Here is a 25,877-nt window from a genome sequence, read left to right as displayed (position 1 = left end):
AACGGATAAACAGACTGAGGTACATCTATACAATGGAATGTTTTTCAGTGACAAAAAGAAATGAGCTATTGTGGTGGTTTGAAGCTGTGTATACCCCAGAAAGTCATGTTCTTAGAGCTAAGCCGTTCCTGTGGTGTGAACCCATTGTGAGTAGGACCTTTGGGTGAGGCTACTACAGTGAAGGGAGAGGGAGATGGAGAAGGAGAGCCACGGAAGCGAGAAGCTGAAAGCAACCAGAAACCCAGAAGAGAAGGGGGAGACCAACAGACGCTACTATGTCCCTTGCCAGGTGATGGAGGAGCCAAGGATCTCCAGAAGCTAGTCTTTGGGAAGAAAGCATCATCTTGATGATGCCTTGATTTGGACATTTTTATAGCCTCAAATCTGTAGGCTAATAAATTCCCTTTGTTTAAACCAACCCATTTCATGGTATTTGCTTGGAGTGCCTAGGAAACCAAAACATATATCCAGTGAAAACATCTTTCCAAAATGATGGCCAAATAAAGACCATTTCAGACACGCAAAAGCTGCAAGAACTAATATCCAGCATATCTGCACTACAAGAAATGTTAAAGGAAATTTTTCAAGCAGAAGGAAAGTAATACCGGATAAAAATATGGTTCTACTCAAAGGAACAAAGAGCATGAAAATGGTAACTATGTGGGTAAATATATTTATTTTGTCTTTTACTTATATCTCTTTAAAAAGATAATTGTAGTTGTGACAAATGATTGTAGCAATGTAAGATGTTAGCAAAAGGGGAAACTGGGCAAGAGGTCTGTATGGGAATTCTCTCTGCCAACTTTGTTATAGTAAGTTTTGAAGTTGGGTAGTGTGAGTTCTCCAACTTCTTTCTTCTTCAGTATCGTGTTGGCTTTTCTAGGACCTTAGCCCTTGCATATAAACTTTGGAATCAGTTTCAGTATCTGTAACACAGCTTGCTGGAATTTTTATTGCGATTCTGTTGAATCTATATATCAAGTTGGGAAGAACTGACATCTTAAAATTGGGTCTTCCGATCCAGGAATGCAGAATATTTCTCCATTTATTTAGTGCTGCTTTGATTTTTCTTTCATCAGTGTTTTGTAGCATTCTATATATAGATTCTGTGTTTTTGTTAGTTTATACCTAAGTGTTTTACTTGTGGGGGTGATATTGGAAAGGGTATTGGTTTTTCATTTCAAATTCTAGTTGTTCAATACTGATATTTTGTATATTTGTCTTGTATATTCATTTTGTATGCTACCTTGTTATACCAGCTTATTAGTTCCTTTTTTTAAAATTTTTTGATTATTGCCTTGAGATTTTCTATATGGACAAGCATTTCATCTGTGAGTAGAGGCAGTTTTATTTTTTTCTTTCCAACATGTATACCTTATTTTAAAAAAAAAAACTTTTTATCTTGAAACACCTTCAAACTTTCAGGACAGTTACAAAAATAATTCAAATCCCATATAAAGAACCCCAACATCCACCCTCCCCATACCCAGCTCTACCAATTTTAACATTTTGTCACATTTTCTACATCATTCTGTATGTCTTTTATTTCATTTTCTTGTCTTATTAAACTGGCTGGGATTTCTAGTACAAGGTTGAATAGGAGTGGTGAGAGAAGACATCCTTACCTCATTCCCAATCTTAGAAGGAAAGCATCTAGCACTTCACCATTAAGTCTTATGTTAACTGTAGGGTTTTTGTAGGTGTTTTCTTGTTAAAGTGAGGAAGCTCCTCTCCTAATTTGCTGGGAGTTTTTATCATGAATGGTTGTTGGATTTTGTCAAATGCCTTTTCCTGTACCAATTATTATGATCATATGATTTTTTTCTTTAGTTTGTTGATATGTGGATTATGTGCATTGATTTTCACATGTTGAGTGTGACTTGCAAGGCTGGAATAAACATCACTTGATCATTTTGTTCCAGCCCAGCTTAGCCCTAAGACCGAAGAGACACCAGGCATGGAAGTGGACGTGGGTTTAATTGGGACTTACTGACAGGAGATGATGGTCCCATGGCTGTGGTGGCCATGGAAAATGAACTATGTGGATAAGAGGGAGGAGTGGGGTGGGCTTATGAAGGTTGTGACAACAGAGTTCTTGTGGGATTTGTTAACAGCAAGGTCTTGTAAGATTTGGTTACTAACCATGATTAGGGAGGTGTATTAGTTAGGGTTCTCTAGGGAAACAGAATCAATGAGAGATATCTATAAATATAAGATTTATAAAAGTGATTCATGCAACTGTGGTTATGTATGAGTCCAAATTCTGTAGACAGTCAGCAAACTGTCAACTCCAAGGAAGATGCTCAATGAACTCCTCAGGCAGCAAACTGGCAATTTCGATGAACATGTTCGATGAACTCCTCAGGAAAGGAACTGGCAACTTTGATGAACTCCTCAGGAAACACTTCACTGGTCAGCCAAAGAAGTGAAGGTCCTCTATCTGTCTCCCTTCAAAGTCTTCAACTGATTTCATTAAATCCAGCTGACTATGTTCTCTTGTTGCAGAAGACACACCCTCCATGGATATAATCAGTTACAGCTGCAGCCAGTTGACTGATGATTTAATAAACCAGCCTGTTGGTTTATTAACCAGACACAGATGTCCTTACAGTAACAGTTAGGCTAGTGCTTGCTTGACTAGGCAGCTGGGTACCATCACCTGGCCGAGTTGGTACATGAACCTAATCATCACAGGAGGGAAGTGGCGGCCGTTGCCTGGCCATGTAGGTGGCTGCGTGTATCTCATAATGGGGGAGAGGGCAGGGACCCGGGTCTTCACAATCATTGTTGGGGATTGAGTCCTGTCCCCCACAAAAGGCAGTTCTGGTCTCAACTCCCAGTCCTGTGGGTGTGAGCCCGTTTGTCAATAGGGCCTTGAAGATTAGTTAAGGGGTGCCCAAACTGTGGGAGGGTGGGCCTTAAACGAACATAGCTGAAGTCCTTGTGAGCTAAGGAAATTGGGGACAGAGAGAGAAGCCACAGGGAGCAGCCAGAGCTGGATGTCACTGTAACCCTGAGGACAAAGGGGAAGACACCGCCATGTGCATCACCGTGTGACAGAAAAGCCAAGGACTGAGGATTGCTGGCAGCCGGCCCCAGAGCGCCACAGTCTGTGGGGAGAAAGCATCACCTTGCCGACACCTGGATTTGGGACTTCTACTAGCCTCAAATCATGAGTCCTGTTGTTAAGCCAACCCACTGTATGGTGTTTAACAGCCAGGAAATGAAACAGTCATGATGTATAATTCATTTGAAACAGTGTTGGATTCGATTTGGTAGTATTTTTTGAGAATTTTTCCATCTATATTCATGAGAGACATCGTTCTGTAGTTTTCTTTTCTTGTTCTGTCATTATCTGATTTTTGGTATTAGGGAGTGATCCCTTTGCTTCTGTTTTCCATAGAAAATTGAGGAGACTTGGTGTCATGTCATCCTTAAATATTTGGTAGAAATCGTCAGTGGTACTATCTGGACTTGGTAATATTTTTCATGGAAGAAGACTTTCGATGATTGTTCCAGTTTGCTAAAGCTGCCAAAATGCAAAATACCAGAAATGGACTGGCTTTTATAAAGGGGGTTCATTAGGCTACAAATTTACAGTCTGAAGGCCATAAAAGTGTCCAAACTAAGGCATCAACAAGAGGACACCTTCACCGAAGAAAGGCCGGTGGCATCCGGAACACCTCCGTCAGCTGGGAAGGCACATGGCTGGAGTCTGCTGGTCCTTTGCTCCTGGGTTCTGGTTTCAGATGGCTTTCTCCAAAATGTCTCTGGGCTTCTGTCTCTCTTAGCTTCTCTCTCTCAGCTCCTGTGCATCCTTGCTTGTTCTCCCAGGGCTTTTCTCTCTAAGTGTCTGGGGGTCCCCTCTTAGCTTCTCTGGGGCAAACTCTGGGCTTCATCTCTTAGCTTTGCATCTCCAAATGTCCTTCTGTCTGCATCTCCAAGCATCTGGGTCTGTGTTGGCCCCTGAGATCTCTTAAGGACTTTAGTAAACTAATCAAGACCCACCTTGAATGGGCAGGGTCACACCTCCATGGAAACAACCGAATCAAAAGATCCCATCCATAATAAGTCTGCACTCACCAGATTGGGTTAAAAGATCGTGACTTTTGTGGGGGACATAATAGATGCAAAACAGCACAGTGATTGAAGCAATTTCTTTAATGGATACAGGGCTGTGGTGGTTTGGAGCTGTGTGTAGCCCAGAAAAACATGTTCTTAAACTCGATCCATTCCTATGGATGTGGACTTTTGTTAAGTGGGACCTTTTGATGAAGCTACTTCAGTTAAGGTGTGGCCCACCTCAATTGGATGGGTCTTCATCCTATTACTGGAGTCCTTTACAAGCAGAAGGAAATTCAGACACATGGAGAGAAAGCCACGGGAAGGAGCGGGAAGTTAGCAGAAACTAGAGAAGCCAGGAGAGGCCACCAAGTGCTTTGCTGTGTGACAGAAAAGCCAAGGAGCAAGGGTTGTTGGCGGCCAGTCCCAGAACACCTCAGTCCTCAGGGAGGAAGCATCACCTTGACGACACCTTAAGTTTTTACTTCTCCTGGCCTCAAACCCGTGAGCCAATAAACTACTGTTCAAGCCAACCCATTGGATGGTATTTGTTTTGGCAGCCAGGAAACTAAAACAGGGGCTATTCAGGCTATCTAGTTCTCCTTGTGTGAGTTTTGGTAGTTTGTGTCTTTCAATAAATTGGTCCGTTTCATCTAAATTATTAAACTTGGCATAGAGTTTTTTTGTAGTATTCCTTTATTATCCTTTTAATGTCATGAGATCGGTAGTGATGGCTCCTCTTTAATTTCTGATATTGGTTTTTGTCTTCTCCCTTTTTTTCTTAGTTGGCCTGGCAGGTAGTTTATCAATTTTATTGATCTCTTCAAAGAACTAATCTTTGTTTAGGTTGGTTATCTTTTTTTTTTTTCTGATTCCAATTTCATTTGCTTTCTTCTCTAATTTTTATGTTTTATTTTCTTCTTGCTTTAGGCTTAAGGTGGAAACGTAGGTTATTGATTTTAGGTCTTTCTTCTTTTCTAATAGATGCATATAATGCTATCGATTTCCCTCTAAGCACTGGTTTCGCGGAATCCCACAAATTTTGGTAAGTTATATTTCCATTTTTGTTTAATTCAAAATGTTTTAAAATTTCTCTTGAGATTTCTTTGATCCATGTGTTATTTAGAAGTGTGTTGTTTAATTTCCAAATATTTAGGAATTTTCCAACTATCTTTCTCTTATTGATTTCTAGTTTAATTCCGTTGTGGTCTGAGAACATACTTTATAGTCTTTCTATCCTTTTAGGCTTATTGAAATGTGTTTTATGGCCCAGAATGTGGTCTCTTTTGGTGAACGTTCCATCCCAGCTTGAGACAAATGTGCGTTCTGTTGTTTGTGGATGGAGCATTCTCCAAATGTCTGTTAGATCAAGTTGATTCTTTGTGCTGTTTAGATGAACTTTACTCCTATTTGTTTTCTGTCTGATTGACCTTACCACTTTCCGACAGTGGGTGTTGAAGTCGCCCACTTTCACTGTGGATTTGCTGATTTCTCCCTATCTTTTGCCAAATATATTTTGACTCTCTATTGTTAGGTGAGTAAACATTTATCTAGAATTGTTAAGTGTTCTTGGACAATTGACTGTGTGTTGTTATGTAGTACATTTCTTTATCCTTGATAATTTCCTGGTTGTGAAGTCAATTTTCTTTTGATTTGTGTTAGTGCATGTCTTTCCCTGTCTCTCTACTTCTAATCTATCAGTGTTTTTATACTTAAAGAGGGCTTCTTACAGACAGCATATAGTTGGGTCTTGTTTCTTTTAATCCACTCTGACATATTTAGACCATTCACATTTAAAGTAATTACTGATATTTTTGGATTAATATCAATCATGTTTGCAATTATTTTCTATTTGTTCTAGTTTGCTAATGCTGCCAGAATGCAAAACACGAGAAATGGATTGGTTTTTATAACGGGGGTTTATTTGGTTACACAGTTACAGTCTTAAGGCCATAAAATGTCCAAGGTAATGTATCAGCAATTGAGTACCTTCACTGGAGGATGGCCAATGGCATCTGGAAAACCTCTGTTAGCTGGGAAGGCACGTGGCTGGCGTCTGCTCCAGAGTTCTGGTTTCAAAATGGCTTTCTCCCAGGACGTTCCTCTCTAGGCTGCAGCTCCTCTTTAAAATGTCACTTTCAGTTGCTCTTAGGGTGTTTTTCCTCTCTTAGTTTCTCCAGAGCAAGAGTCTGCTTTCAACAGCCATCTTCAAACTGTCTCTCAGCTGCAGCTACTCTCTGCTCCAGTGCATTCTTCAAGTGTCCCTTTTGGCTGTAGCAAGCTCACTCCTTCTGTCTGAGCTTATATAGTGCTCCAGTAAACTAATCAAGGCCCACGCTGAATGGGCGGGGCCACACCTCCTTGGAAATTATCCAATCAGAGTCATCACCCACAGTTCAGTGATCACATCTCCACGGAAACAACCTGATTCAAACGTTCCAACTTAATCCCCACTAATATGTCTGCCCCACAAGATTGCATCAAAGAACATGACTTCTTCTGGGGGACATAATATATACAAACCTGTACACTATTCATTGCCAGAGGTTTCTTTTTCTGCCTTCTCTGCTTTTAATTGGGCATTTAATTCCATTCCAGTTTAGCTCCTCACTTAGCGTATCAACTATACTTCTTTAAAGAATTGTCTTAGTGGTTGCCCTAGAGTCTAAAATGTCCATTTTTAACCAAGTCCACCTTCAAATGTCACTGCTCAGTAGTGCTTATTACTGAGTACCCCGGTCCCTCCCTCCCATCCCTTGTGGTGATGCCGTCTTCTGTTTCACACATTCATCTGCTGTAATTCTCCAATACACCATTACTGCTATTACAGGTCAATTAAGAAGAAGAAAAATAAAGATTTTATTTTACCTCTATTCCTTCTTTCTTTCTTTATGCAGCTTCAAGTTTCTGACATCTAATTTTCCTTCTGCCTGAACAAAACCTTTTAGTATTCCTTGCAGCGCAGGTTTTTTTTTTTTTTTTGTCTGAGGAAGTCCTTATTTATCCTTCACTTTGGAAGGATAATTTCACTACATATAGAATTCTAGGTTGGTGGGGTTTTGCTTTCAACTCTTTAAATATTTCACTCCACTGTCTTGCTTGCGTGATTTCTGATGAAAAGTCTGCTACAAGTTTTATCCTTATTTCTCTGTAGGTAATTGCTTTTATCCTATTCCTCTTGCGTCTTTCAGGAGTTTCCTTTTGTCTTTGGTTTTCTGTGGTTTAAATACGATACGCCTAGGTGTGGATTTTTGTTGCGTTTTGCTTTGTTTGTGTATTGATTCTGCGTGGTGTTCTCCGAGCTCCTTCTGCGGTTTGGGGTTGTTGTTAATTTGGAAAGCCCTTGGCTGTCATAGCTGCAAACTTTTCTTCTGCTCCATTTTCCTTTCTCTGTCTAGTATTCCAACCACATGTAGGTTACATTTTGAAATTGTCCCACATTCTTGATGCTGTTTTCTTTTTTTAATCTTTTTTTTTTCTCTTTGCTTGGAAGTTTGGGACATTTTGTTGACCTATTTTAAAGCTCCCTGATCCTTTCCTTGGCTGCATTGAGATGATCTTTTCTGCTACAGTGTTTTTTATTTCTAGCCTTTCCTTTTGATTCTTCCTGAGCATTTCTCTCTCTGCTTATATTACTCTTTTTTTTTCCATTTGAGCCCTGAGTCATGTCCCCCAAAGGACAAGTTCAGTCCCGAACCCCTGGTCCCGTGCATGTGAGCTCACCTGCAAACAGGACCCTGGAAGGTGTGCTCAGCTAAGAGGGGCCGCACTGGATTGGCGTGGGCTCCAGTCCCATGTGCGACCAGGGTCCTTACAAGGAGAGGACGTTTGAACAGGGACACAGGTGACAGGTGCAGAGATGGAGAGACAGACGGCCGTGAGATGGAGACAGAGTGTCTTTGTCTCCAGCGGCTCCAACAGATCCCTAGCAGTGGGTGGGCTTAGCAACAGGACATCCTGGGCTCCCGGTGCCAGGGGCTGGAGGGCTGGCCTCCCCCGGGGTTGGCATCTTCCAGCTGCCACCAGCTGGGGTCCCTTGGCTTTTCTGTCACATGGCAATGCACATTGCGGCGTCTTCTTTCACTTCTGGGTTCCGTTGGCTTCCAGCTTCTGGCTTCTCTCACTCTGTGGCCTCCCCTGTAAGGCTCCAGCCGCAGGATGAAGTCCACACTGACTGAGCTGGGCCACACCTCGACTGAGGTGACCCCATCCAAAGGTCCCACCCGCAGTGACCCGTACCACAGGAACGGGTTAAGATTAAGGACCCGTTTTTCTGGCCACGTGGCTCCCGGCCACCACACAGAGGTGAGTTAAGGGTTGCCGGCAAGCCACCCCAGAACCTACGGCTTGGAGGAAACACGCATGGCCCTGCTGACCCCTCCGCTTTGGGCTTCTCGTGTCCAGAACCGCGAGACAATACATTTCTGTGGTTCTGACGTCAACCTGCCTGTGGCACCTCGGTCCAGCGGCCCTGATGAATGAAGACAAGCCCTTAGTGTGTTAGTTATCTGACATTCCCTTCCGATCATTAACTCCAACCCATGTCCTATCCGAGCCGGGCTCTGAAGCTGGCTTTGCTTTTTCAGACTGCGCTTTCTCTTGTCTCTCGGCGTGCCTCGCAATCTTTTTGTTGAATTTGGACACGTGCAGCCAGGTGATAGAAACTGAGGTGAATGCTGCGAGCTGAGGTGCCAGAGACTTCTGCTTCCTCCAAGTTCTGGTTTTGTGTCGCCTCCTGCTTGTGCCCTTCCCCAAGTGCTGCTCCTCGGGGACAGTCCAGATGCTCTTTCAGCTGGAGCCCCCCGGCTTTATACGGCGCCCTGTGGGTGGGGTGCTGAGGGGTGTGCTACAACCTCCAATTCAATCTCAGCTGTCTCTGGGCTGTGACTTTTCTACGAGTTTTCCCAGCAGAACAGTTTCCTGGAGAAACTACAGTTGGAAGCAGGGAGATAAATGGAGAAGGCACTGGGCATTTTCCCCAGTGATCCCCGGAGCAGCCAGGGAAACTTGCTGGATCTTCACGTGAGAACCTGGTGGGCTCCCTGGAGGCAAGACCCGACTGCTGCAGCCCCAGGAGTGCCCACTCTTTGGGCCACCCTCTGCCTCTGGCTCATCGTCAGTACCACCACCCGAGCGTCCCTACCAATTTGTGCCCCCAGCACCCCTGCCGCAGCCGTCCTGCCCCCGGCTCTGCGGAGACACCTGCCTCTCCAGACTGCAGCCCGGTGACGCGCCCCGCACACGATTCTCTGCTGGCTCCAAGAAGTTATCAATTGTCAGTTTGTCCCACTTTTTGTTGCATAAGTTTGGGAGGGACAGATTCCAAGGTCCTTACATGTTGGAGCAGTAACCAGAAGCCTGTTCTTTTGTCAAATATTTTCTGTCCCCACCCTCCCCGCCTTCCCCAACCCCATCCCCTCCCTTGGGGATTCTAACTGTGTGTACCTGAGGCCACTTGAGGTTGTCCCACAGCTCATGGGTGCACTTTGTTTTTTCTCTGTGTTTCATTTTGGATATTTTCTGTTGCTTTATCATCAGGTTCACTGATCATTTCTTCTGAAATGCCTCCTCACTATTCTCTCATCCTGCACATAGATTATCTTAGATATTTTAATGTTAACTTCTAGAAGTTCAGTTGGTGTCTTTTTTACATTTTCTACATCTCTGCACTTACAGAATGCGGTACAAATAACTTTTTTAACATCCTGCTCTGCCAACTCCCACCTCTGCATCAGTTTTGGGTTGCTTCTGATTGTTCGATTTTCCTCATCACAGGCTGTATGTTTCTGCTTCTTCACGTGCCTCATAACCTTTCACAGGGTGCAGATATTGTGAATTTTACCCTGTTGCACACTGGATATTTTTGCATTTTTATGCATATTTTTGAGCTTTATGCTGGGGTGCAGATGAATTACTGGGGGACAGTTTTTTCCTTTTGGACTTTGCTTTTGTGATTTGTCAGGCCAGCCTGGAGCTTCTGGAAGGGCTAATTATCCCTGCTGCTGAGACCTCGTGGACCATGAGGCTTTCCCATCTGGCGGTGGGAGCAGGTCCCGGGACCTGTTTCTGCAAATCCTTTCAGGCCATGGGTCATTTCCTAACAGGCACATGCTGATGTGTACCCGTCTGAACTATTGGGGGGGACGCCCTGCAGAGCTCTAGGGTTCTCTCTCTGTGCACCTTGCTCCTCTCTCTCCTGTGAACTCTGGCCACCTTAGTCTTCCCAGACCCTCAGCTCTTTCTCTTCAAGTCAGGGAATCGCGGGGTGTTGCCTCAGTTTCCCCACCTGCCCTGTGTATAGTCTCACCTTGCTTGTTTCCCATCTCTGAGGTCCCTGCCTTTCTTTGCCTGATGTCCAGTGACTGGAAAACTAGTGATTCGTATATTTTGCTCAATTTTTTTTTCAGGTAAGAGGGTAAAGTGGATCCCGGTTACTGCTATTTGCCAGTGTGGGTGACAGCCTCGGGGCGTGTTACTCTCCTGACTTCTCTCTGTTTTGGTCTTTGGGGAGAGGGGACAGCTTCGGAGACACCCAACTCACAGGCCAGGGGCCCTCTGGAGGGGTCCGCCAGCTTCTCAGGTTGTCCGTTTGATTCTGCATTTGGGGCCTGGGGAAATGGCCACGAGGGGGTCTGTGGACACAGGGCAGCCTGTCGCCTGACCCTTGAGCATCTTCTCTACCCAGAGCCTCGGGGCACTTGGGCCTGGAGCACTGGTGAGAACCCAGCCCTGTCCATAGCTGTCCTCCACGACCTGGGCCTCCCTCGGTCCCCAGCTCTGATGATAGCGTCCAGTGGTGCTGGTCCCTTTGGGAGGACCAAGGGACAGTGCGTGTGCTGTGGGGTCCCTCCTCTCGCTATCGATCATTCTATCATCTACTTACATCTATCCATATTCTATCATCTATGTATATCTGTCTATTCATCTACTTGTGTGTCTATTTTCTAGACACTTTAGGGGGCACATATCATGCTCCTTGAACAGGGTCATTGCTTATGTAACCTCATTAAGTGCTGTTACCAAATTCCAGAGACTTAGCATTGATATAAAACCTACAGTCTCTCTTCCATGTGTTTCAATTCTCCTGCTAATGTCCTGTTGGTGTTTTCTTCTCCATCATCAGACCTAGCCCGGGATCATGTGTTGCATTTAATTATCCTTGTCTTTGGTCACTTTCTGGTTTTTTAAATTGTGGAAACATTTTGTTTATAAACAACATAAAATCTCCCATCTCAGCCACAGCTCAATGCCATGTTCTTGATTCTTTTGTTTATAAGCGTTAAGTCGTGTGCTGCCCGCCCTGTCTTCCCCGGGGAGCCCCGTGCCTTTCCCGCATCTCACAGACCACTGGGTCACGGTCCCAGCTGCCATTTCGACTGGGCTGCCCAGTGAGGTAGAGATGGCCGCCTTCCCTCTGATGTCCGTACGGCTGCCTGCCGTGGGCTAGTCCATGATTCCCTCCTCCCCCGTGCCACCAGGGAGCTCAATTCTGCAACTGCATCACCCCCCCCACCCCCAAGCTCTCCTGCACCCAGTTTGACCTGGAACCCTCCCGATTCCCTCCTGGCTCCCCCTCCCAGGACCTGTGAGCTCCTGGGGCTCCCTTGGTGTCATGTCCCCCGCCCCACCCTGTCTTTGCAGGGCCAGCGCTGCTCCACCCAGTCATGCTGCTAATGACCCTCGCAGGGGGCCTGGTGGCTGGGCAGGGAGGTGGGGACAGGTCTGGAGGAGGGCCAGGGCCTCTCGTGGGGTCCCTGCTGTCTTCAGGCAAGGGAGGGTTCTGTCTTCCCAAGTCGAGTGGGGTTTCCTGCAGGCCCTGGGATGGGGGAATGTGGGATCCGAGTTCTCAAGTGCTCCCCCCAGCTCTTAAAGGCTCCCTCTTCCTGGCTGAGAACTCAGCCTTCTCTGAAGTTGGGCCACCCTGGGCCTGCCTCGGCCCCATCTGCCTCTGCCCAGGAGACCCCCCCGACCCCACCTTTGTTTTAAATGGTGGATTGGCAGATCGGAGCCTGCCCTTTACTTCCAGAAATGGCTGACCTCATAGCCCTTTAATTACTGCTTCCCAGCACCTCTTAGGAGCCAGGGACATGGCCCCAGCTAAGGCCCCAAAGTGTGGCCGTCGCCTTCTTCAGCTGCCGGGACCCCTGCCCCCCGCCCCCCACAGTGGGCTCCTGGCTGCCTCCACCCTTGGGGGTCGAGTTCCAGAATCTTGTGCTTGCGTCCACCCCCAGCCCCACGCCATGCCCCCTCTGTGCCCCTCTGTCCCAGGCCTGCCCCCCAGAAGCAGGGCCTGGGCAGCGGGTTCTTCAAGGAGGTGGGGAGCAGGGGGAGGCAGAGAGGGAAGGAGGGGTGTCGGAGCCAGCTCAGGCCCACACGGGGGGCTCTGGAGTGTGGCTGGGCCTGCAGAGCTGGAGGCCCCCCAGAGAGGCCCATCGCCTCCTGCTTGCCTGGGAACCATTCTTTGGGGAAGGGGGCAGCTGTGAGCGGTCAGGGGGTGGGGGAGTGACTGGGGGGGCACCTGGCAGCTCCCAGGCAGCTCCAGTGCCCCGGTGCACAGGACAGGACTTCAGCGTCCCGGAGGACGAGCCCACGGGAGGAGCGGGTCTAGGGGAGCGGGGCGCCAGGAGGCTGCGTGGATCCTGGGGCCATGCCCCATCCCTGCCACCGCTGCAGCCTTGGGGTTCTGCAGCCCCCTCTGGTTGCCCGGTGCTGCCTCATCCCCGGCTCTCCCTGCCCCACACCTGCCCGGCCTGTGGCTTTGGGGGGCACGGGGTCCGGGCCTGTGGGCTGGGCTGAGGGGGATGGGCAGGAGGGGGATGGGTGCAGGGTGGGGGTGCGCATGTGAGCAGGGGGTGGACCCCAGGCTCCTGGGGTGCCTTGGGGCATTGTGGGGGTCAGTGTGAGCCTGGCTCCCTCCTGGGCTCTGGGCAGGGAGCCCGGCCAGGATGCATCACATGTCTGTGTCCCCTGGGGTCACCCTGATAACTGCTGGGCTGAGCCTGGGGCAGAAAGGGGAGGGTGGGGAGGGAAGGGGTCACTCAGGGCTCCCCCCACCCCCCGACTCTCAGTAGACCCCGCAGCCAGCCCCAGGGCACCCACTGCTCCTCCCCGGCCCGGAGCTGTCTTGGGGAACATCCACACCTGGGCCTGAGTGACCGGGGGTGGGTTTGGGGGGCACAGGCTCTGACTCCCTCTGCCCAGGTCCCAGCCCCCGCGGCCATCCCCACTGGCCCCCCTGGGCAGCCCACTGTCCCCTTCCGGCCTCAGGGTCTCATGGGTTGTTCCCACCCAAGGCCCTGAGCCCGCCAGGCTATCGCGGGGTCACTCCCCACAGCCGCACGGCCCGACTTCGTCCCTTCCTTCAGCCACTGTGGCGGGGCGTCTCCTGTGGGCCCTGGGTCGGCCGGGGCCCAGGCGGGGGCTGCGGCTCCCAGGCTGAGGAAGGCGCAGACACGGGGTGGCACCTCAGACTCGGGGGGCCTGTGCATCTGTCGCTGGCTCCCCTCGGCTGTCCCCGCTCAAGGGTGGGTCGGGCGCTCTCAGGCTGCCGTCCCTGGGCTCCTCTGCACCCACCCCTTGGAGAACACGCACGGCCTCGTCGCATCCGCTCTGTGCCCGGGGCACCTCCAGCCCGTTATTCCCAAACCGATCCACCTGAAGGCCCAGGTCCCCCAGTTGGCTGGACTGGACCTTGTGGCTGGTGCCCCCCGACCCCACAGCACATTCCCCACATGGCGCAGCCCCCACCGCCCCCCCCCCTCTCCCCGCACCTTGCAAACGCTCCCCCCACCCCGTGCACCGTGCTCCCTCCCCTCTGTTCCAGTTTGCTAATGCTGCTGTTATGGCAAAATACCAGAAATGGATTGGCTTTTATAAAGGGGGTTTATTTGGTTGCACAGTTACAGTCTTAAGGCCATAAAATGTCCAAGGTAACACATCAGCAATCGGGTACCTTCACTGGAGGATGGCCAATGGTGTCCGGAAAACCTCTGTTAGCTGGGAAGGACGTGGCTGGCATCTGCTTGCCCCCAGGTTGCTTTTCAAAATGGCGTTCTCCAAAATGTTGCTCTTGGGGCGTTTTGTCCTCTCTTAGCTGCAGCTGCTCTTCAAAATGTCACTCTCAGCTTCTCTGCATCTGGGCCTGTGTGGCTCTTTTTAAAGTGCTCCGGTGATCCAATAAAGGCCCACCCTGAGTGTGTGGGGCCACACCTCCATGGAAATTGTCCAGTGAAAGGCCCCGCCCACAGGTGATTGGGTCACATCTCCATGGAAACACTGAACCAATAGGTTCCAACCTAATCAACACTAATACATCTGCCCCTGCAAGACTGCATCAGAGATAATGGCGTTTTTGGGGGACGTGGTACATCCGGACTGGCGCACCCTCCCTGCCTCCTCCCTGTGCCCCACGCTCCCCTCTCTGCTCTCTCTGTTGGTGGACTTCATTGCTGTAGACACATCACATTTTTATTGAGTCACTGGTTCTCTGCCACCAGGACAGAGGCTCCATGGTGGCCAGTGCTTGGTAGGTTTTGACCTTTGTTCCCCCCGGAGCCCTGAACGGGGATGGAGGCGTGTGTCCTGCTGGGGCTGGGGAGGCCCCCTGAGGGGCCAGCGCCCGGGCACAGAGTAGAGGACGAGCAGGCAGGACCGGGCTGGGTCTTGGCACGTGTGGACACCTGGGGTGGCCGGCACAGGGGCCTCCTGAAGACAGGACAGGGTGGGCGCAGGCCGCTGAGGTGGCCTGGGGGAGGCGGGTGGCACAGGGTGCAGGCCCCCGTGTGGGTTCTGTCCCTGTGGAAGGCTGACCAGAAGCTCTGGGGGCGCGTGTCACCTCGCACTGGGGCAGAGGGAGAGCAGGAGGGCCAGGGAGGCCACGCGGTGCCGTGGCTGTTGTCCATTGCTTGGGCCGCCAGGGGTGGAAATCCATGGAGCAGCCGATGGACAGGCAAGGGGCAGCTTCTGAGGGGCCATGGGTGAGGTGGGGGTGCCAGCACCAGAATCCCGGGTCTCGAGGGCCAGCCGATCTGGGGGCACCCGGGCTGTGGGCTGGGCGGGTTGGGTTGAGTTGCTGAGTGCTGACCACGAGCAGCCGGCAGCGGGCAGCCAGCTTTCTGGGACTAGAGCCGGGGCTGGAGGACAGAAGTATATGGGGGGGCTCAGCAGGGTGGTGGTAAGGGGCAACATGGAGGAGCCCCCAGGGGCCATTGCCTGGGGGTCCGGCCAGGTGCAGCCAGGTGCGGCAGGTGGAAGAGGCAGCGTCCGCAGGGGCTGGAGGAGGAGCAGCGGGAGGAGAGCGGGTCACAGGCCCCGGGTGGGACCATCCTGGAGGGTCGGGGAGGACTGTCCAGGAGCCACATGGTGACATGGAGCAGGGTTCCTCACTCTGCAGGACGGGGAGGACGAAGGGGAGGGAGGTGGGAGCTGTGGGAGCACCCTGAGGGGTCACGGAGGTCGTTACGGTGGAAGAGCTCTGAGCTACTCCAAAAGCTCATGGGTTTGGATCCAGTTGACAGGGAGTTTGAATGGTGAGGTGGGGGGGTCCTGTCTGGGGTGGGGCGCCCAGGTGAGGGGCCAGGGGCACACAGGGGAGGCTGCAGGGCAGGTCTGTGGCCCCCAAACTGGGCAGATGGGGGCTCTGGGCATCTGGCACTCTCTGTGGTCTGAAACGGGCCAGGACTGAGAGCCGATGGGGATCCCATCGGGGCTGGTGACCCTGATCCCACAGTGACAGCTGTCATCCTGGTGTGACGTCCCACAACACTCTTGATGGCTGGGGGTTCCACATGGAGGAGAAGGGGGAGTGAAGGGTCAGGCCAGAGGGGCTGGGGGGCAAGAGGACAGGAAGATGGGGGGATGAGGGGATGGGGGGCAGGAGGACGGGGGGACATTGGGAGAGTAGAAAGGGGGCAGGAGGGGCCCGATGCAGAGGCAGCTCCAGGAAGGTTTGAGAAGCACCCCAGGGGTGGGGAAGGTTAACACCAGCAAGCTGGAAGCAGGGGGGATCCTGGGCCCAGGGAGGGGGTGCTGAGCAGGAGACCCTGGAGAAGGCTCAGACCTGCAGTGACCGAGGGCAGCTAGGGGACGGGACAGCAGGGTGGAGTGAGGAGGAAGCCGTGGAGATGTCGCCTGGTGGCCCCGGGCCTCCTCTGAGGGCGGGACGAGCAGTGGGGAGGACACCGTGGCATCCTGGGGGGTGACTCAGTCCCAGGGGCAGTGAGGCCACAGGAGCAGGGCTGTGGGGCCAAGGCAGATGTCTCTTCACTCTCCCGGATTCACAGAGGAGAACACCGAGGGTCAGAGGGGGCAGGACCCTTCCTGCCTGCTGGGCCGGCCCCGCCCTGGCACCCAGCTGTGGTCTGCAGTCGGGGCCAGGGAGGTCTGGCCACAGGCGTGGAAACCGAGACAGAGGGCGGCCCCAGCTCCCTTCCCCGGGACCCCCATGGCCCTCCCTCCCTGGCTTCAGGTGTCTGCGCATCACCCAACAGCCCTGGGCACATGGGCGCACCCACCCCGGGGGTGGGGTCGTGCAGGGGACGGCAGAGCCCTGTGGGGGGTGGGTGTGCCCCAGAGGCTCCCCGGGGCCCCAGGCAGGGCCTGCCCCCTCCCCTGGGGTTTAACCATTAACAGGGCCGCCAGCCCCGGGGCTGGGGACAATGGCGTGATTGTTCGGGTGGCCACGGAGGCTGCCAGGGCCCTGGCACAGCCATCAAAGCTCCGCTTTTAAGTCCATGAGGGACAGGATTTGTGCAAACAAAGGGGCAGGTGCAGGGGCTGGGCCAGGGGTGCAGGGTGGCCGTCAACCCCTGCTGCCCGCCAAGGCCAGGGAGGCCACGACTGGGCGTCCCCAGCGGGGGTCCCTGCACCCCACCCGATTCCCCTGCCAGGTGGGCCGGCTGGGCCCCACGAGGTCTGGCTGGGTGGGCCCTGCCCGTGGCCCGTCTCCTGCCCCTGTGGAGCGACCCTTTCTTAAAAATGCGGACTCCTCTGGAAAGGTGAATTGTTGCCCTGTCACACATCCGCATTTGGGGGTGGTGCCCCCTTGTTGGTGTCCCCTCCGAGGACCTGGCTTCCAGAGGGGACGCTGTGGGCAAACCTCACAGCCTGCCCCTGTCCAAGGGCTGCTGTTTCCCGGGCAGGGTCAGCATGCGTTTTGTTGGGGTGCACGTGTGTGCACGTTAGCAAGGGGACCCAAGTCAGCGCCTCTGGGACTCTCGGGTGGGGTTCAGACCAGGCGCCCCTCTCCGCGCCCATCTCCTGTGCACCGACGTGAGCGGCCGCGAGGGCCTCCTGGGAAATGTCAGGGGAGCCGCACCGCGCTGGGCAGCCATGGGGTGCTGGGGCCCTGCATAGGGCCGTCTCTTCCCCGAGGCCCCCCTACCTTCCTGACCCGAGCCCCCCAGCTGGAGGCATTGGCGCCGCCCGGGGCACAGCTCCCTGCACGGTTCCTGGCGAGTGAGTGAGGACGGGGTCCGGGGATGGGAGCTGCAGTCTCTGCGACCTAATCTTGGGAGCGACATCCAGACCCACCTTATCCTCTTCCTCAGAAGCAAGTCGGCAAGTCCCGAGGGGCGGGGATTCCACAAGAACTGGTGGGCGGGGGGCCATTAGAGGTGCCAACCTCATCTTGCCAGGTGAGTGTCCATCGGGGTTACTGAGAAGAGGTGAGGAGAGAGCTAATAAGTGTGTGTGCAGGTGTGAGCAGGTGTGAGCAGTGTGCAGGTGTGAGCAGGTGTGCAGGTGTGAATAGGTACGCAGGTGTCAGCATTTGCACAGGTGTGCAGGTGTGAGCAGTGCTCAGGTGTGAGCAGGTGAGCAGGTGTAAATAGGTACACAGGTGTCAGCATTTGCACAGGTGTGCAGGTGTGAGCAGTGCTCAGGTGTGAGCAGGTGTGCAGGTGTGAATAGGTACGCAGGTGTCAGCATTTGCACAGGTGTGCAGGTATGAGCAGTGCTCAGGTGTGAGGTGAGCAGATGTGAATAAGTATGCATGTGTCAGCATGTGCACAGATGTGCAGGTGTGAGCCGGTGAGCAGGTGTGAACAGGTGTGAACAGTGTGCAGGTGTGAGCAGTGTGCAGGTGTGAGCAGACGGGGTCGCAGAGGGTGGGGAAGGAACACGAGACGGGCACTGGCTTTGCTGTTCCCTTCTGGCTAGGCCATCAAGTGATGTCAGCGGGTGGCTGGGACAGGGCTCAGGCCATGCTGTGGGGTGAGCGCTGAGACCTGGGGGGGCCGGAGTGAGCCCTCCTCGAGGCACCCTTTGCACCTGCCACCGTGCCCTGTCCGCTGCACTCAGACCCCCCTCAGGGGCAGGAAGCCCGTTTGCCATGTCCAGACCCCCTGCCTGTGGCCTTGGGGTGGGAGGGAGGGAGGCCTTTGGGCCGGACCAGAGCTGCTGAGGGGCGGAAAGTGACCCTGCCCTCCCTCGGGTCCCCACGGGGCTGTCTGTGCTGCATGTCACAGGAAGGAGGGCACAGTGGCCTTGGGAGGCGGGAGCCCCGGTCCTGGGATGGGGTGAGGACAGAGGCTGTGACCCCCCCCACACCGAGAGGGCAGGGCCGGCCCGTGGGTCCCGGTGGCTCTCCTGGATGGGGAGGCTGGTCTGGGCCTACGGGTGCCAGAGGGACGGCAGCCCAGGGTCCCGGAGAAGGCGGATGGGCAGTGACTGAGACTGGTGACCCGCCGCCCACCCCCAGCCCCTGCCGTCCACAGTCCAGACGTGGGCCGCGGCTCTGACCCCTGCTGGGAAGGATGTCGTGGGCAGGGAGGGGCAGCGAGGGGCTGTGGCTTCTCCAGCTCTGCCCCCCCGGCCCCCGCCCCACGTCGGAATCTCCTGGTTCAGGTCCTGGCCTGAGCTGAGGCTTCTGGGCCTGGGGGGGCGGGGGGCTCCCCGAGGGCTGGGCTGCCCCTGCCTTCCCTCGGCGCTGGGCAGAGGCTCTGAGTCACGGCCCCGGCCCCTCCCGGCCCGCCCGGCCACCCCCAGGGCACTATCTGGGACAGCCCGAGTCTGTCCCCCACCCTGCCTCAGTCTCCCCAGGCTATTTCCTGGCTCGCTCCCCTTCTCACTTTCGGGGTCCCTGTCGTGCTGCCCCCCCCCCCGCCTGCCTCTGGGCCTGGGTCCCTGTTCCAGTGTTTCCCGGGTCTCCTCCCCTCTTCCTCACAGGCTGCCTCTGCCCCTGGACCCCACTCCCCACGCGACCCCACACCTCCCCTCTGCCTGGGTCCGTCCCAATCCCGTCTCCCTGTCCCCCGGTTGCCCTGCTTGTGGCTGTGGGGTGCGCCGCTGACACCCGCACCGGGAGGGGAGAGGCCAGGCCTGGAGCGGGCGCGGCCGACGCTGCTCCAGAGGGGCAGGCTGGGGCACGTGGCGGCCAGGGCCCCGGGACGGGTTATTTCTGGAATGTGGGGCCGCCAGCCTCGGCGTGAGGTGTGGGCAGCTGCCAGCTTCTTCTCAGAACCGCTGGCGGGGGTGGGGGAGTGACCCCGTTTCTGCTTGGCAGCCAGCTCACCACCCCGCACCCAGCCCCTGGCCCACCGCCCCGCACCCAGCCCGGTACCCAGCTACTGGCCGCTCAGCACCCAGCTCACCAATCCGCACCTGGCCCAGCACCCAGCCCCCAGCCCACCGCCCCGCACCCGGCCCAGCACCCACTGCCAGCCCACCACTCAGCACCCAGCCCACCACCCCGCACCCAGCCCAGTACCCAGCCCTCAGCCCACCACTCAGCACCCAGCCCATCACCCCACACCCAGCCCCCAGCCTACCACCCCACACCCAGCCCAGCACCCAGCCCCCACCTCACCACTCAGCACCCAGCCCCCAGCCCACCACCCCACACCCGGCCCAGCACCTGCTGCCAGCCCACCACTCAGCACCCAGCCCCCAGCCTACCACCCCACACCCGGCCCAGCACCCAGCCCCCAGCTCACCACTCAGCACCCAGCCCCCAGCCCACCACCCCACACCCGGCCCAGCACCTGCTGCCAGCCCACCACTCAGCACCCAGCCCACCACCCTGCACCCGGCCCAGCACCCAGCACCCAGCCCACCACTCAGCACCCAGCACCCGGCCCACCACACCACACCCGGCCCAGCACCTGCTGCCAGCCCACCACTCAGCACCCAGCCCACCACCCCGCACCCGGCCCAGCACCCAGCACCCAGCCCACCACTCAGCACCCAGCACCCGGCCCACCACACCACACCCGGCCCAGCACCCGCTGCCAGCCTGGCCATGAATGACGGCGGGTTAAAGGTGTGCCCACCCCCCACGCTGTTGAAGCTCCTTTGAGGCGGGGCTCCCCAGGCCCCCCGATTTTCTGGGACTTGCTGCCCATCCTGCCCACCCCAGCCCTGCAGCTCATTCCTGGGAGCGTGAGATGCCCATCCCGTCCTGGCTGCAGCCCCTGTGTCGGGGGTGGGCCCAGAATCCGCATTTTAACAACTTCTGCAGGGTGTCCTGGAGCCCAGGGGCCGGGCCGAGCCGGGCCAGACCCAGATGTCCTTGTCGTCCACCTCGCCTCCTGCCACGGGCTTGCCGCTTCCCCTCTCTGACCCGACCCTCCACTGCCCCCTAAACACCCAGGGCCTTGGTGTCAAAACCGGAGGGATTTGTTCCCTCCCCATCGGGAGCTGGGAAGTCCGAGGTGAGGTGCCAGCCGTAAGGGTCCAGGCGCACGGGAGTGGAGCCCACCTGCCCCGTGGCCTCACCGCCGCCCCCTGCCTCTGCACTTCTGTTCCCACATGACGGTCACGTTCCCGGGTGCCGGGGTCAGGACTTTGGCCCGACTTCCTGGGGGACACGAGTCAGTGATTTGCACCGTAATCGCGTCCTCACGGGGAGAGGAGAGAAACCTGAATTAAGCCACGAGGCGATGTTTTCGAATCACTCGGCGCTTTGTTCTGTGCAGCAGGAAGCAATCCGCCAGGTGGCTGGGGCCCCCGCACCGTCGGGCCTCGTGTCTGTGCAAACGTGGAGAAAAGGAAGCTCCCGCCAAATACCGTGTATTACCAGCTGCACCTTCAGAGCCCTCCTCTTCCAAACCCTTCTTTACCCAGGGCCACCGATGTTGGGGCTATGACACACGTCCCTTCCTTGGGGCCATCAAGAGAGTCAGACAAGGCAGTGTCCTCCACTACTGGGAGATAGACATTTAGAGAGGAGGGAGGCTGGGAGGCCGTGGGGTATGGGGGCTGGGAGATAGGGAGGCAGGGAGGCTGGGAGGCTAAGGGATAGGGAGGCTGGGAGGCTGGGAGATTGGGAGGGAGGGAGGCTGGGAGGCAGGGAGGCTGGGAGGCCTGCAGTGGGGCAGACAGAAGGCTGAACAGCTAGCACTAGGCGGGCACCAGCAGCTATGGCTTCCACTCCAAGGTGTGACCCTCAGGTGAATCAGCAGCCCGAGGCCAGCTCTGGTCAGGGGCAGCACCGCCCCAGACGCCAATTAGCGATTCATCACCCCTTCCCCTGGGAAACAGGCTGCCAGCACGAGTCCTGGCCCGGCTCCCACCTCTGCAGCCCCCCACCCTCCCCGGCAGGAGGCTGGGATGCTCTGGAGACGCCTGCCAGGGAGAGCTCCCGCATCTGGATTCCTGCCCCTCGGCCCCCTGCCCAGCCCTAGAATCCTCTAGAATTCCCGGCAGTGCAGCGCCCCACCCCACCCCGGCATTCCGTCAGCTCTCCCAGGAACGGAGTCGGGAAGGCTGCAGGCCTCGCGGGGGAGGCTGGGCTTGCTCACCGGCCGTCTCTGTCCACCCCGAGACCCCAGCGGTCAGAGCAGAGAGCCACCTGTGCAGGGTGGCTGGGGCCCACGGTTACCGTGGTCAGACGCCGTGTGGGGGCTGGTCCCACAAGGCCCACCCTGGGGTGCTCCCCCCAGGCCTCCAGGGCAGGGGCTGGGGCCGGGCAGGACCGGGAGGCACAGGGAGGGCCCACGGGGAGGAGGGGGAGGGCAGCCCCGTGGCAGACCCCGTCCAGGGCCCCTGGACCCACAGCTCCCCTCCCCCGGGGCAGGGGTGCCCACCGGTACCCATCCCCGGGAGTGGGCCTAGTGGGGACAGCACACGGCAGCCAGCGGGGGCCCGGCTGGCTCAGGACAGGGGTGCCTGGGACCCCACGGCCCCCTGCCCGGGACCCCAGGCCCCCTGCCCGGGATCTGGCATCTCCAGCAGCATCACCCAACAGCCCCCAGCCCCTCTCAGCCTCCGGGGTTCCTCCGTCTTGGCCTGCACTGGGTGGCATGAGGCAGGGGGTGGTGGTGGCTGTGTCCCCCTACCCAGGAGCCCCCCTTTCCCTCCCCTCCCCACGTGGCTCCAGGTGCCAGGGTGGGAATGAGGCCCCCAGGGCCGGGGTGGGGTCACATGGGGGTCCCCTGCCCCGGGTGGGCATGGATGCCTGGCTGGGCCCCGGCCACTCCCTCTGAGAGGCGTCCTGGGCAGCTCCACTGCTCCGCCCCGGCCCAGGCGGCGCTTTGATGTCCGGCCCCCCTGAAGGCGGGTGGGTCCCCCAGGCTTCTCGGGCCCCCTTTGAAGCCGGGCCCTGCCCCCCGGGCTCCCGCACAACACACGAGGAGCTGCGGCGGGTCCTCACAGGCCCTGTGGAGAGGGGTGCAGCCGGCGCCTGGCCCCAGCCCTGGGTGGGGCGCTGAGGACCCCAGTCCTCAGCCCGGGTGGGGACGGGGTGGGCCCAGGAGCCAGGGGGCTGCCGGTGCCGTCAGGAGGGCCCTGACCTGGGGGACAGTGGAGGGTCTCGGAGGGATCGTGCTGACACTGACGATCTTGGGGCTGCTGCGTGTTCTCGCTTAACCCTAAAGGCCCCTCGACCTTTAGGGGAGGAAACAGAGGCACAAGGCTTGAGGGGGGCTAGCCCAGGCTTCCAGCCCCCCAGGCCCATCCTCTCACCACCCCCCACCGCTGTAGCCCCCCAAGGGGCCAAGTCTCTGCCCAGTGAGCCCTCGGGGTGGAGGGAGGAGGTAGGGTGGGCTGGCAGGGTGCTGAGAGGGGGTTCTGCTTGAAGGTCTGGGTCCCAGGGGGCCCAACCCTGGTGGAGGAGGCCTGAAAGACGGGGTGCCTGCACCCCTCAACCTCACGGCTACCCTGGGCAGGGAGGAGGCAGCCGGCCAAGGTTCCAGGCTTGTTGGGGGCCCCCACCCCACAGTGGGTGCAGGAGACGGGGCGGCTGCGCGCCTTATCAGAGCCGCCTCTCCCACCCCACCTGCGGCTGATGGAGAGATGGGGAGCCCGGCCATAAACCCGTTTGTTCCCCCGAACAAGAGAGGGAATAAAAATCCAAGCCAATAAGGTGGGGCCAGAATCAAAGCCGACTTATCTTTTCATTTTGCTATAAAATTTCAGAATCAAAAAGGCAGGCGGCCTCTTTATGACTCAGTGACTGCAGAGATTTCCAGGGAGCATGCGGCCGAGCGGGGGCTGCCACTGCCCACTCGAGAGCCCCCAGGTGGCCCCAGGTGCCTGGGGGTGTCTGGAGAAGACCCTCCCCAAGGCTCCTCCTGGGAAACCCCAGCTGATGGCCCCTCCTGCTCTGGGCGGCTGGTGGTCCGGCTGAATTCCCCTGGCCTTGGGGCTGCACCCCCTGATCTCTGAGACAAGACCCCCCCCCACCCACCGGAACTCCTAGTCCAGGCACAGAGGCTCACTAGGGGGTGGGGCTGCCCTGGGGAGCCCCTCAGTGGGCACAGGTGTGGAGACCTCAAGGATGGCTGGGTTTCCTAGGGGGCTTCTCTTCCGTCCCAGCACTTGGGGAGCACCAGTTGGTGGAGCAGATGGCACCCCAAAACTGTGAGCAGTCAGGCAGGGGTCCACACCAGAAACCCCCTTCACACACACACACGCATGCATGCATACACGTGCATACTGCACACACAGCTGCACACGTGTACACTACACATAACTGCACACACCTGCACATAGGCACAGATCCACACATGCTCATATGTGCACACCTGTACACAACCGCGCACATGCAAACCTGTACACACATCTACACGCACCTTCATACCTGCACACGTGTCCCTCCACATACACAGATGCACACTGTGGACATGCATGTGCATCCACCTGCATAGCACAGACCCCCCAACACACGTCTGCAAACGTGTGCACTGCCCCCTCCGGAGTGTCCACACCCCGTGCACACGGGTGCCTGCCCTTGGGCAGCCCGCCTCGTCTCATTCTGCCTGATGCTTCACCTCTTTTCTAACCCAAGCTGAGCCTGAGTGGCCCTTCCCTTCCAAACAGGACCAACAGGTTAGGACGCCGAGGATTACAAGCCTCCCGGGGGTGGGGGTGGGGGGAGAGGCAGGTGGGGGAGAGTTGAGAATGAGCCTCGCCCCCCACCCGCCCCAGGAGGTCCTGGCCTCCTGAGGTCTGCCCAGCCCACAGCGTGCGCCTCGCCTTCTCTCCGGACCCCGGCGTGGGGCGGCCTGGCATGGGTGTGGGGTCACGCAGCACCCAGGAGAAGGATCCCTTTCTGGGGGGCACGTGGAGGCATGGGCGGGGCAGGGCAGGGAGTCTCGAGCCCTATCGTCTCTGAGGTACCCAGGGCCACACTCTGCAGCGAGGGGGTGGGTCTGGGGGAGCAGGGTTGGGCCCACCCAGCCCTCAGCATCTCTGACCCTGCTCCCCACCCAGGATAGAGCCTGGTACTATAGGACCTTGGGATCCCAAATTTGAATGGGGTCTCAATGGCCCTGGTTGGGGGAGGGGGAGTGTGGGCAAGTGAGCCCCTGTTTCAGGGAAGGCTTCCCGGAAGAGATGTCCTTTTATCCATGCCCAGGAGCCAAGAGGAACGTATGGAAGCAGACAGCTCCTAGCCTTGCCCTAGCCGGGGCTGGTGACTCCCTTCGGGGAGCACGTTTGCCAGTGGAGAAGTCCAGAAAGACTTGTTCATTAACTCTGCATCCAGAAGCTCCGCAGAGGACTCAGGTGGGGATCAGATCAGCCCCCCGCCCCTTCAGCCTCCCTCCTCTGGCTGAGACAGCTGATCTGGGGCCTGGGATTACTTTAACTTACCCTCCTGGCTGCATTAGTAAGGGCTTGGGTATTGGTGAATTAGAGGCTGTTAGGCCCATTTACAAGAGGCTCATGCAAGCATATTTTGGGGTAGACAGGAAGAAAAACTTGGACTTCTCAACCAAGAATGTGGTTTTGGAGGGCATTTGGAATATGACAAAGATCTCAGTTTCTCCCTCCCTCCCTCCTTTCTTTCCACCTCCCATCTCTATCTCCATCCCTCACTCTCCACACATCCACTCATCCATCTCTTCATCCATTCACCCATCCATCCACCCATCCATCCACCTATCCACCCATCCATCCACCCATCCATCCACCAATCCATCCATCCACTCATCCACCCATCTACCCACCTACCCATCCATCTATCCACTTACCCATCCATCTCTTCATCCATCCATCCACCTATCCATCCACCTACCTTCTATCCATCCATCTACCCACTTTTCCATCTGATCATCCATCCATCCATCCATCCATCCATCTCTTCATCCTCCACCCATCCCTCCACCACCCATCCATATATCCATCCAGCACTCATCCTTCCAACCATCCATCCATCCATCCACTCACTGACCCATCCCCCCATTCAGTCATCTATCCTCCCTCCATCACTCCATTTCTCCATCCCTCCTTCCCTCTAGCTATTGATCTATTATATATCTAGCTATCCATCTATCTGCATTTATCTATCTACCATCTCATAGGCATCCATTCATCTAAATCTCACCACTTTACTGAGCAAATGGGTGTGTGTTAAAATACAACTTATTTCTTATTAG

At 55.9% G+C, this 25,877-nt stretch overlaps 1 protein-coding gene across 1 annotated transcript; it reads left to right on the top strand.

Annotated features, from left to right (window-relative positions):
- Window positions 1-16,793: 16,793 nt before the first annotated feature.
- LOC119536545 (vegetative cell wall protein gp1-like) lies at window positions 16,794-20,356 on the top strand. Its single transcript, XM_037839407.1, has 6 exons — window positions 16,794-17,057; window positions 17,292-17,517; window positions 17,610-17,696; window positions 18,777-18,906; window positions 19,228-19,339; window positions 19,565-20,356. Exons 1-6 carry the CDS (start codon window positions 16,794-16,796, stop codon window positions 20,354-20,356), a joined length of 1,611 nt encoding a protein of 536 aa, XP_037695335.1.
- The last annotated feature ends 5,521 nt before the right edge of the window (window positions 20,357-25,877 follow it).

The sequence above is a fragment of the Choloepus didactylus genome, chromosome 6, assembly GCF_015220235.1.
Source record: "Choloepus didactylus isolate mChoDid1 chromosome 6, mChoDid1.pri, whole genome shotgun sequence".
In the NCBI taxonomy this organism is placed as follows: domain Eukaryota; kingdom Metazoa; phylum Chordata; class Mammalia; order Pilosa; family Megalonychidae; genus Choloepus; species Choloepus didactylus.
Note: the sequence above shows the minus strand (reverse complement) of the source record. Positions and strands in the feature narration are given on the sequence as shown.